Source organism: Mytilus edulis, chromosome 8 (genome assembly GCF_963676685.1).
Source record: "Mytilus edulis chromosome 8, xbMytEdul2.2, whole genome shotgun sequence".
Lineage (NCBI taxonomy): Eukaryota > Metazoa > Mollusca > Bivalvia > Mytilida > Mytilidae > Mytilus > Mytilus edulis.
The window spans coordinates 70,795,880-70,809,439 of record NC_092351.1 but is presented as its reverse complement, the minus strand read 5'-3'; the positions used below and the strand labels follow the sequence as shown (position 1 = coordinate 70,809,439).

General features: G+C 33.5%; 1 protein-coding gene across 5 annotated transcripts in view; it reads left to right on the top strand.

The window, feature by feature from the left end:
• The window catches only part of LOC139486171 (muscle M-line assembly protein unc-89-like), a 103,969-nt gene that overhangs the window by 83,617 nt on the left and 6,792 nt on the right, over window positions 1–13,560 (top strand). For all 5 annotated transcript variants that reach the window (XM_071270961.1, XM_071270960.1, XM_071270957.1 and 2 more), the window contains 6 exons: window positions 3,136–3,416; window positions 3,756–3,843; window positions 6,477–6,929; window positions 10,668–10,816; window positions 11,914–11,988; window positions 13,397–13,535. In XM_071270961.1, coding sequence (XP_071127062.1) covers window positions 3,136–3,416; window positions 3,756–3,843; window positions 6,477–6,929; window positions 10,668–10,816; window positions 11,914–11,988; window positions 13,397–13,535 — 1,185 coding nt within the window. The remainder of the gene's footprint in view (window positions 1–3,135; window positions 3,417–3,755; window positions 3,844–6,476; window positions 6,930–10,667; window positions 10,817–11,913; window positions 11,989–13,396; window positions 13,536–13,560) is intronic.

Here is a 13,560-nt window from a genome sequence, read left to right as displayed (position 1 = left end):
AGTACTGACTACTATTCTTTTTACAGTTAAAGATGGGCTTCAAAAATATTGTGAGGAGATATATTCTACCAGTGGTGTTAACAAGATGTGGATTCTCAAAAATTCCAAAGATCTACTGCTTAACCTTCGATCACAATCTTTGCAATTTTGCAGCAACATAAAAACTTTTGATTTTTCTACGCTATATACTACTATTCCCCATGCTCAGTTGAAAGATCGACTTCACCATCTCATAAAACAGAGCTTTTTCTATAAAAATGGGAATCGTAGATACAAATTTCTTGTTTTGGGTTACAATAATTCATATTTTGTGAAGAATAACACTGAATCTTCCAGTAATATACTGAAGAGGATATTATCAAAATACTGGACTTTTTGATCGACAATATATTTGTTGAGTTTGGAGGATTTATATTTCAACAGACAATCGGTATTCCAATGGGTACTAATTGTGCACCCTGCTGGCTGATTTGTTTTTGTACTCGTATGAAGCAGAGTTCATTCAAAACCTTCTAAGAGACAAAAAGAAAAAGCACCTTGCGAAATTCTTTAATTTTACTTTCCGATATATTGATGATGTTCTATCATTGAATAACCCATACTTCAGCCAATACTTACATCTCATACATCCCAGTGAACTTGAAATTAAGGATACTACTGATACTAGAAGGACTGCTTCATACCTTGATCTTTTCCTCAATATTGACGTAGATGGACGACTTCACACGAAAATCTATGACAAACGGGACGATTTCAATTTCCCAATTATCAATTTCCCAATTATCAATTTCCCATTTCTCAGCAGTAACATACCATCTGCCCCTTCGTATGGTGTTTACATATCACAATTGATACGTTATTCACGTGCTTGTTCACACTATACGGACTTCATATACAGGAGTGTGCTACTTACGCAGAAACTTCTCCAACAAAGTTATGAGGAGGACAGATTAAAATTGACACTCCGTAAATTTTATGGACACCATCACGAATCGGTTGATCCATACGGTGTGTGTTTAACCAAACTAGCTAAGGACATTTTTACCACATGGTAGATTGTGGTTTGTCATTATGTCGTCTAATCTTTTAATTACCAAACGTGACTTATTCCCGATTGTGACTGTTTTGCTGAGTGTGAATTCGCATTACTATAAGACGTGTTACGGTACTTGTCTATCCCAAACTCATGTATTTAGTTTAAATGTTTAATGTTATATTTGTAATTCTCATCGGATTTTGTCAAATGTGTTGACGTCTTTTCTATTATATTTATGTGTTATGGAAACAAAAATTAATCACCGCCGTCATTTATTAGATTTAATTTTTGGTCAACATAATCTGTACGATAATTTAAGTTTGAAGTTGGATTCATAACAAACTGCACATAGACATATTATAGTTAATTGCTATTAATAAGTATTGCAATATGCATCGTGCTTAAATGCAATATCAGTATTTAGTTCTATTTTAATCTTTAATCAATCCTAATTCTATCTTACTTTTGAGATATAGTTTTTCATATGTGACGTAATACTTCAGTTTCATTATGTATATCTGTTATATTCATTTGATAAAATTTACTGTTTGCAATAGCATTAATTGTTCTAAATAATTAGGATGTTCTTATCCCAAGCATACAAACTTAGCCGTATTTGACACAACCTTTTTCAACTTTTGATCTTCAGTGCTGTACAACTTTGTACTTTTTTTCGCTTTCAATCTTTTATATCTGGGCGTCATTGGTGAGTCTTGTGTGGACGAGGCGCGTTTTTGGCGTATTAAATTTTAAACCTGATGCTTTTTGTTATTCATTTATCATGTGTTTCTTTTTCTAATACGTTTTCCTATTTATTTGTATTGTAGTCCTGTAATATTATGTTGTCATTTCTATGTTATATTTAACATTGCCATTAAAGTGCGAGGTTTGGCATGCCACAAAACCAGGTTCAACCCACCATTTTTTCCTTTAAAAATGTCCTGTATCAAGTCAGGAATATGGTCATTGTTATATTATAGTTCGTTTCTGTGTGTGTTACAGTTTAACGTTGCGTCGTTTGTTTTCTCTTATTTTTGAGTGTAAATTGACATTGCGATAAGACGTGTCACGGTACTTGTCTATCCCAAATTCATGTATTTGGTGTTGGTGTTATATATGTTATTTTCGTGGGATTTTGTCTGATGCTTGGTCCGTTTCTCTGTGTGTTAGTTACATTGTAGTGTTGTGTCGTTGTTCTCCTCTTATATTTATGCGTTTCCGTCAGTTTTAGTTTGTTACCCCGATTTTGTTTTTTGTCCATGGATTTATGAGTTTGAACAGCGGTATACTACTGTTGCCTTTATATGTCACGAAAAAAAAATGTATCAACAGTATATTAACTGACTCTTGGTCCGGTAATATTCATGGATGACTAATTGCGCAAATTAGAGTCCTACATGTATATATACTTATTTTCTATAACTTAGTATGCAGAATCAGTCATAACCACGAAAGCAAATATCCATGTAAAAAATGCTTTGCTCAATCCGTAAAAATAAGTTTGGTTTCTATTCTTAGTTCATGCAGACATATGAGATGCGTCAAGAAATCGACCTTATGCAAATTAACACAAATACACCTTTTAACCTATTTCGGTTCTGATAAAATATTCAATGGAAAGTCTGGGACTGTTTGCAAGTTGCATTTATTTATTAATCGAATGCTACAAAACGGACAAAACTTCGTCTTTTACTTCATTGTATTTCGTATATGAATGTTCCAAAATCAATTGGTCTTATACATGTAAATATTTACGAACACTTGCATAAGGTCGATTTCCGACGCAGCTCATATCATAATCATAATAATTGAAATTCAAATTGATAAACATTCTGTGGTGTTTTAGTTTTACTATAGTGAAACATTTTTAAACAGAACCAGTTATTGACTTAAGATTTTGTTCAGTTTTGGCCGATGTCGAGTTTTATCAAGTTCGCACAGCACATATGACGGTGCTTACGAAAATGTTTGATTTAAACAGATTTTTTGTTTATACAGGATTCGGTTTAGTCAGGTTTCACTCTGTCAATAAATTGTTAGCTGTAATCTTCATTTAAAAGTTAATTTGATTTAACAAAAACTATTTATTTCTTTTGTAGCTAAAAAAGGATATTACACATTAATGGAAGCCTCAGATAAACAGCCAGGTGATAAGGCCCGTTTGGTTAGTTCTATCATTGATGGTAATGTCCCTCAGTGTGTCACTTTCTTCTACTACATGCATGGTGATGATATCAATGCTTTGAATTGTTACCTATCTACTGGGGACAACAGTAACTTCTCTTTACCTATCTGGTCCCGAAAAGGAAAACAAGGAAAACAATGGAAAATGGGACAGTTCGAGATTCCTGGAGACGAAACCACACAGTCTGTTACAAATGTAAGTTAACAATAGGGTTAACATTTGTTCTTGATTAAGAGCTGTATGTCTAATGCATGTAGTTTAAAGGTTTTGTTGGCTTGCTTGCTTGTTTTTATAAAGGTTTGCTCAAGCATCCAAAGGCATTATACAAGCTGAAGTCCCACCTATCTATTACTTGCAATCGTGGTACTTAATAACAATGCTTGAGCAAACAGTTATACAAATGAAGCAAGAAAGCCAAACAAACCTTTTAATTACATGCATTAGGAAAACAGCTCTAATTGGCATTAAGCAATTAAACATCGTTTAACTTCATTCAACATTTGTTTCAATGTATTACATCTTATTTTATTGCAGGTGGTAATTGAGGGTGTTAGGGGACCTACTTATTCAGGAGATATTGCCATTGACGATATTTTCCTGATGTCTGGAAGTTGTAAACAAGGTTTGTTATTTACCATTGATCTTTTTTATCTTATAGCATAAACAAATATTCCATCAAATTTATAATATTTACTGTAAAACATTTATGGTTATATAACAATGTGATGAACTGATTTGATAATGAATTCTATTAAGATTTTATTTCTAAGGAATAATGATGTACAAGTTCATTATTTTTTTAGCCCCCCTTGCCAAAACGGGCCAACAGATCTTTTTATCATCATTATACGTCTGTCGTCCGTTGTCGTCCACCGTCAGTCGTAAACTTTTTACAAAATCTCTGAACTGCATTTGGTATTTTTAACTTTTGTGTCTGTTTGTTTTCTAAACACATTGTTGTCAATGTAATGGAATGTAACATATGGAAGGTTAAGTTAGCCATAAATCCCGGTTTGATCCACCCTGAAATCTACACAAGAAAATGCCTGTTCAAAATCAGTAATATGACTCTTTTTATCATTTGGTTTGACGTGTTTTAGCTTTTGATTTTGTCATTTTCTGATGGCTTTCAGTCTAACCGTGAAGAAACCTATTCATTTTGTCTGATTTCTAAAACAATTTCTTCCACTTAATTTTTTCTTTAACTTAATTTTTTCTTGCGCTGAAAAATAAGCCAATAAGAGCGTTCTCCACATCATTGTGTTTAGATCGCAAGAACCACAACTATTATACCTCCTTAGAGAGGACAATTATTTTTCGCGTTAATCTACATGTAAACTACGATTTTACTACTTTTGTAACCGGAGAGCACGAATTTCATCACAAAATTGGTCGTCTCCACCGGGACTCGAACCCGGGACCTCTGTGTTACAAGGCAGCGCGCTAACCGACTGAGCTAAAGAAGTACTTCCTTAGCTCAATCGCTTACGGCTGACTAAGTATCTACCAAATGTTCTAAGGGAAGCAATCCCGTCACACTTTAATATATAGAGACTCTCTGTATTCTGTCTACTGTTTTCTTTGAAATATTTACTTTTTAAAGGGTCATACCAGTTGCATATATATTTAATTTTTTTTAAAGCAAAACATGTGGAAACAAGAGTCCATAGTACACGGATGTCACATCGACACTATATTTATTAAATTTCGAGTTGATTGAGCTTCAACTTCATCAAAAACTACCTCGATCAAAATGTTTAACCTGAAGCGGGATAGACGGACGGACGAACGAACGAACGAACGCACGCATGAATGCACAGATAAGATAACATGGTGGGGCATAAAAAATACTGTTTAAAGTAGAAGTAGTGTTTTGACAAAAATGAAAGTAGGGTAGAGATTAGAGGGAGGGAAAACCTTTTTATGGACGTCGGGATCGGGTGTTTTTAAGCTCGGGAAAGAATAATTATGGTCTGAGGCCAGAAACACGAAAATAATTGAATTTAACAGAAAGGAAACAAATATCGGACTTTGGAAACAGGGAGAGGGCTTTTGATACCTTTTATGAAATTCTCCATACATAATATCTTTTACAAAAAACCATGCTACAACAGTTCACAAGCTGTATATGCCCGCGATTTCGCGGGTGTGTTCTAGTGCCTTTGATATGAGTGATTTGCATTTCTAACTGGTAAACAATAAGTGATAGAGACTGGAGGTCTTTTGATTTGAGGTCCCTGGTCCAAAAAAGAAAAAATAAGTGAAGGTCAAAGGTCAAAGTCATATTCTAACTTTAGTTTTAGGCTTATTTTCACTTCTATTCAAAAGCTTTATAAGATATCGACAACAAATATTTCTAAACTGTTTGCTGTGACATGTCGTAAGTTGACTAGTAACACATACATTTTGGCTGAAAAAGGTACGCTAACATTAAATTGGAGTTTTCTCTCCACTTATATTTAAAATTAGGCGTATGGTAATATAAATCATTCAGAATATATAATAAAGACCAAGTGTCTTTTGATTTGAGGTCCTTGAGTTATGACCTTCAAATTGAGCTAAAGGATATAGGTAAATTTGACATTGTAATTTTGATAGTTGTTTTTATTCCGTATGTGTACATAATAAAGCCATGGGACTTTTTGTATTAGGTTGCAAGCTTTATGACCTTAGAAAGATAACTGGAAGTGACTTTTGATAACCGGAAGAAGCTATTTTTGTATTTTTTATAGTGTGCAAGTATATACAACCATATGATTTCCGTAAAATATCAAATAATACCAGAAGTGACATTTTTCAAACAAGAAGTAACGAATTACCTCCTTATTTTAAAAAATGTCTCTAAATCATATATGTTTTAAGCCATCGTACAATAAGCTATCATTTGACGCTTGGAATGACATTTTAAAATGAATTTCAATATTTTTGTATCAAACTGTATAATTCTTGGTGGAAAGATTTTCAATTAAATATTCTCTGGACAATTGGTTTTTAATTGTTATTTATTTTTTTTCGACATTGAACTGTTTGCTTTTAATTTCAATATACGGTTTTGGAAATTTCTCCTGCATCTAAACTAAAAGCGTTATGAATTTGATAAAGGTGAGTTCTAAGCAATTATTCTCAAATGTGAATTTGTAGATGAAATGATCACTTTTTGAATGAATATAATAACAATGTCTTTTTTTAAATATTTTGAAACTGTCAAATAAAATGAATAATGTTGAAAAATTTAGATGATGTAAATATTTTCAGGTGATACAAAACGACCGAGAGTTCAACCCGCAACATTAACTACTCGTCCAGCACCAAAAGAGGAATTCAAAATATCTCCAACTGATTTCCCACTAACGATAGAACCTTCAACAGTAGTTACTAGAGCACCAACAACCCTACTGCTCACCACTGAATTGCCAAGTAGAAGCCCTACACCAAAATTCGTAATAACAACAACAGAATTTCCGAAACCAGATGTAACTATTACACCACAAAACAAACCATCTCGACCTAATACTACACCGCCAAAGCCTTTGTCTTATAGCTCTGTAAGCAAATTGTATACAACTACGAAACAACCATCTAGCAATAAAGTGTTGCTTACTACGAAACAACCAACCAGCAGTAACGTGTTGCTTACTACGAACCAACCATCTGACAAAAAACTGTTTCGAACTACGAAGCAACCATCTGGTAGCAGTTCAAACTCAGGTGATGTTTACTTTTTATTATATCAAAGGAAAATATTAGCTATGAAGTCAGTTCTATGATATTGTGGTTATGCTTGCATTTTGACTTTTTGGAAAAATCATTTGGTTTATTGGGTAATACTAGTAGTTCAAAAATTATAGTACACTCATTCATTGTATGGCAAAGACTTGACTTATAAATTACAAGATCGATTTTAACGGTTATTTTACGAATCTTCAAACTTCAACTTACAAGATAATTATATAATAAGTCATTAATATCTGTATTGCCAAAAAGTGAAACCCTAACGGGTTAAAATGCAAAAATAAAATAAAACTCAAGTGACAAAAAATATACAATACATGGTTAAAGTGTTTAACAAGTCAATTAATCTCAATACATTGCATTCAGGTCAATTTGAGTTTATACAACGTGTAGTTATTACGGGTAGGGGTATCTGTGATCACTTAATTACATATTTCGACTGAAAAGGGTTCCAAAACTAATCTGAAGTAACTGTTGATAAAGTTCTAGACACGTCTGTCCTGTGCACTATAATTTTAAAGTCATATGAAACCAGTTATTAAATTTTAATGTTATTGAAATTATTGGACCAATGCTTGCATCTATTCTGAACTTAGCCTTGCAAGCAGTTTTTTAGCTCACCTGGCCAAAAGGCCAAGTGAGCTTTTCTCATCACTTGGCGTCCGGCGTCCGTCGTCGTCGTCCGTCGTCGTCCTGCGTTAACTTTTAGAAAAATCTTCTCCTCTAAAACTACTGGGCCAAATTTAACCAAACTTGGCCATAATCTTCATTGGGGTATCTAGTTTAAAAAATGTGTCTGGTGACCCGGCCAAACAACCAAGATGGCCGCCATGGCTAAAAATAGAACATAGGGGTAAAATGCAGTTTTTGGCTTATAACTCAAAAACCAAAGCATTTAGAGCAAATCTGCCATGGGAGTGAAATTGTTCATCAGGTCAAGATCTATCTGCCCTGAAATTTTCAGATGAATCGGACATTCCGTTGTTGGGTTGCTGCCCCTGAAATGGTAATTTTAATGAAATTTTGCTGTTTTTGGTTATTATCTTGAATATTATTATAGATAGAGATAAACTATAAACAGCAATAATGTTCAGCAAAGTAAGATCTACAAATAAGTCAACATGACCAAAATGGTCAGTTGACCACTTTAGGAGTTATTGCCCTTTATAGTCAATTTTTAACCATTTTTCGTAAATCTTAGTAATCTTTTAGAAAAATCTTCTCCTCTGAAACTACTGGGCCAAATTTAACCAAACTTAGCCATAATCATCATTGGGGTATCTAGTTTAAAAAAAATGTGACCGGTAACTCGGCCAACAAACCAAGATGGCCGCAAAGGCTAAAAATAGAACATGGGGGTAAAATGCAGTTTTTGGCTTATAACTCAAAAACAAAAGCATTAAGAGCAAATCTGACAGGAAGTAAAATTGTTGATCAGATCACGATCTATCTGCCCTGGAATTTTCAGATGAATTGGATAATCGGTTGTTAGGTTGCTGCCCCTGAATTGGTTATTTTGAGGAAATTTTGCTGTTTTTTTGTTATTATCTTGAATATTATTATAGATAGAGATAAACTGTAAACAGCAATAATGTACAGCAAAGTAAGAACTAAAAATAAGTCAGTATACCAAAATAGTCAATTGACCTCCTAAGGAGTTATTGCCCTTCATAGTCAATTTTTAACAATTTTCTTAAAATTTGAAGATTTTCAATAACATTTTCCACAGAAAGTACTGTTATAGATAGAGATAATTGTAAGCAGCAAGAATGTTTAGTAAAGTAAGATCTACAAACACATCACCATCACCAAAACACAATTTTGTCATGAATCCATCTGTGTCCATTGTTTAATATTCACATAGACCAAGGTGAGCGACAAAGGCTCTTTAGAGCCTCTAGTTTATATTTATTACAATTATATAACGTATCATCGACAAATGTTATGGCATTCAGTTAACAATAAAAACAAAGCACGTGTAAAACGTGACAGATAAATGAATTGAAAGAGCCTTGACATGTTTTATATATTTTCCATGCGTTCAAATATGGAAATCAAACTAGAATCATATTCAAAACAGTGTAGCTGTGGCCATTGATTGACAACCTTAAATTATCCCATTGACTGGGGCAGATTATGTGAACGTTTGTCTGTAACAACCGCTGCTCACTATGAACTTGTTAAAGGCACTTAAACTGTGGGGTCACAAAAGGTTCTCAACACCTAAATAAAGAAATTAGAAAAACTAATCACGAATAACACGATGTTTTGATTTATATCAATAATATAAATCAAAACATAAAGTTATTCCTGACTAATTTTTCGAACTATTTTAATAGTAAAGGCGTTAAGAACCTTTGGTAACCCCACAGTTTAAATTCTATAATAAGTAAGTAGTGAGCAGTTGTCGTTACAGACACACGTTCACCTAATCTGCCCTAGTCAATGGGATAATTTAAGGTTGTCAATCAATGGCCACAGCTACACTGTTTTGAATATGATTATATTCCTTAACAGTTGTTCATTGATTTGTTGTATTATATTCGTTCTTTAAGCATCCAAAATTGCTATTTAAAATCAAGGAGCACGTGCGTTTACATTCTCTAACCACGTTTTCCAATCGCACTTGTGCTGTGCGGTGGCCAAAGTTATAACGAGAGGAACCATAGTTAAGGTCACTGCATACGAGAAAAGATCGGCGATAAGTGTCTGAGAAGCCAAATATGCAATATGATATCGGTACAATGACGAAAATTTTGATAATTTAAAGGATTTTATTTTGAAAAACCTTTCACGTTCACTTCTTTAAGAGATAAACTTGGCCATTCAAGTATATGGAACATATTCTTTTTTTTAACTTGAAGTTTCATATGACTTTAATTAAGTTACCACAATGGGTTGTTAAATCAGTGTTGTCTGACTTTTGGTTTTTCAATGTAATATACTCGCGAATACCTATCATACAAATTATACATTGAACATTGCAGCATTGGCGTCACATTGTCATCCATCAAAGACTTTAACATTTGTTTTTGCTGCTTCTCCTCTAAGCACGCGGCATAAAGAAGTTACATTAAAGGTTCATTTACACGATACGATTTCTTTTCGATTTTCCATTCGACTTGACACCGTCGCACAGGTAAATCGTACAGCGTTCTGTTTCGATCGTCATAAACTTGATAGCAGTGAAGTCATTTACATCATCCGTCATTATAAACTTAATAGCTTGCTGTTCATTTCAAATACGATAGGAAAGAAGTCAATTTTTTCATCCGTCATTACAAATATGGAAACAGTGATCCGAAGTCAATTTTTTCATTCGTTTTACAAATATGCATATGGTAGTAGTGAATTCACATTTTCCATCCGTCATTACAAATATGGTTGGAGTGAATTCATCCTTTTCCTTCCGTCATTACAAATATGGTTGAAGTGAATTCATCCTTTTCCTTCCGTCATTACAAATATGGTTGGAGTGAATTCATCCTTTTCCTTCCGTCATTACAAATATGGTTGGAGTGAATTCATCCTTTTCCTTCCGTCATTACAAATATGGTTGGAATGAATTCATCCTTTTCCTTCCGTCATTACATTTTGTGTTAAACTTCAGCTGTATCAAGAACCTACTCTCGAGTAATAAAGGTTTTATTTGCTCGCTATTTCCTCATGAGCATTAGCTACTGAGTTTTTAATAGTCTTGTTTATTTTTTTCAGGCGAGCCCATCAATGTCCCATCTGATGCCTATGATTTCTTGAAAAAACGAAAGAGATCTGCTCAGAAAAACGATTTTAGCTGTTTCTCCTGTGTTGATTTGCCGTATGGCGAAACATGTGCCAAGATTAACCACTGTCATTCAGGACATGTACGTATCGTATAATTCACCAGTATAATCACGATGTTGAACAATTATTTCAATTCCCAAATTGATACAAAAAAAATATTCTAAATCAAGATTACCCCCTTGCCTTATAGTGTTAAATTTTGAACCAAATTATTCAATTTCTAATTTGATACTAAGTGTTGAAAAAAACTTGAGTTAACTGGTGGCTCCCTTATAAATTATTGCTCATACAACCTGTGTTTACGAGAATTGTATATTGTACACATGATATTCTTCAGTGTGTTGAAAGAGAATGTAAGTACGTTGCTAATTTTTTTCATCAGTGGAAAGTATCTAATATATTGAGATGGAGGTGAGCGCATAGTCATGTTATGAAAATTTTCAAATCAAAGTTCAGAGATTTTCGAGAGAGACTCTAGATAAAGGGCAGACACAATTTGTTACGGATGGACGGGCACACTGGTCACTTTAGGATGACCGCCATTCGGTGGGATCCTAATAACAATAAATATGTATCTACTAATTAAAAACAATTGTCAAGAAATCATCACTGACAAGGATTTTAAAATTTATACTTGACATGTATATAAACCAAAACCAGAGGGGGTTTCATAATGTATGTACAACTTGCTATATCAAAGGTCAAGGTCAAACACTTTGAATTAAGTATACAACCTCATGAACATGGTAAAAGCGTGTCCGCTCTACATCTTAAGACCCTTTATGATTCCAAAGTTTATACTCGACGTGTATATTAACCAACACAAAAGGGTGTGTCTTAATGTATGTGCAACTTCCTAGGTCAAAGGTCAAGGTAAATAACTGGTTTCTGTTGACCACCCTATGTCCTGTAGTAAAGATACAAATGTTTTATGACACGTTATTCACAGCTGGGCCCACAGAGATGGATCCTATCTCAATGTTGTCTAGTTGTGAATATTTAAATTCCAATATAAGTAAATTTTTGTGTTGGTCATTATGATATAAGTGTAGTGTCCGTTAGAAAAGTAGAGACGGTCTACTTTTTTACTGTCCACCAAAGAATGAAATGAAGAGTACACTGCCGATTGAATGTGATGCTTTTAATCTGTATTTAATATAATGTATTCAAATTTCAGGGACACTGCATGACACAGTATAACTTCCGGGAGCACGGATTGGTGTCAACAACGACCAGATGTAGTCACATGCATGCAAGTACCATATTTATGTTTAAAATTATTTCTTACATCCTTATTAATGGGCATTACAAATAATCTATGTTCTTTTATTTTCCTTAAGATAGTTTGTGGTCACATTAACTTGAAACTAAGTGCACATATTAATTAAGAAGTGATCGAACTATTTAATATATATGCCAAGTTTTTACTAAGGTTTACGTTCCCTGAACATTGAATAATGATAGTGCAAACTGAGTTCAGTACACTACGTTCACAAAAATTGTTTGATATATTTACTATGAACTTCATATAAAACGAGTACTGGGTGCAACAATTTATTACAAGTATCAAATAAACACAATTACACATATAACATTAGAGCAATGAATATAAAGCATGTCTTAAAAAGCAAAAAGACATAATATAAGCTAACTGCTATAAGTAGAATATGAAAACTACTACCCCATATGAGCTGTTATAGAGCTCTGCTTAGAAAATAATCACATGAAAACATTACTGTTTAAAAAATACGTTAAGCAATATAATATAACTAAAAAGAAAATTGAAGCTTCCAAAATATAAAGCATGAGCTAATTCAGCTCAGAACTGGTCAAAACGCACTATTAAAGCTAAGAAGAAGCAAAGCAAGCTACCAGCCAATAATACTATTGGTGTGGGTGGGAGGGTTATAAAAATTGCTTTGAATTTAGCCATCCAAAAAATAAGGCCTGGACGCAGCCATGCTACATTTAACAATTAAACAACAACCCAAAGCTGGAATGGACCCGACTCGATCTCCGTAAAAGCGAATTTACCCAAAAATTCTACTATTATAGATTCCAATTTGTTATAGTAAAAAAACTGAACTCGCGAGAAAAAGTCAAAACGGAAATTCCCTAATCAAATGGCAAATCTAAAGAGCCAACACATCAAATTAATGAATAACAACTGTCATATCCCTGACTTGGTTCATGCATTTTCTTTTGTAGAAAATGGTGGATTGAACTTGGTTTTATAGCTAAACTAATTTTAAACCTCTCAAAATTTCAATCTGTTTCACGCAATTTGAACAATATAATCAATCAATAATTTACAATATAAACGCATATGGCTTGCCCATCAACACAAGGGAACATAAGTACACTATTGATGTTTGTTTTTTCAATCGGATGAGTCTCATTTAAGGGGGTAGATCTTGGTTCAGGGAGATAACTCTTAAAATCAGTTAAGCGTTTGTAAAAGTCAAGTTCATCAATGTATTTTAAGCATTTACCTGAAACAGATTGAAAATAATCTATGTAACCTAGAAGCTTAGCATATTTTTTTGAAAATTGTTGACACAAACGTACTGATGATTTTAAGAGTTATTTTCCTTAACCTAGGTCTACCTACTTAACATATTTGATGTGTTTCTACACGTAGTTTATTCCAATGTTGACAGATTTGCATGAACAGAGAAGAAAATAATGCAGATGAATGTTATTGGGACGACAAGGGTAATTTTGAAGGGTCCTGTACCTACTGCTGTTCAGAAAACCAATGTAATGCAGTAACATCATCACATGTGGACAACGATTGTGGTAAATATTGTCTAATGCTTGTAGA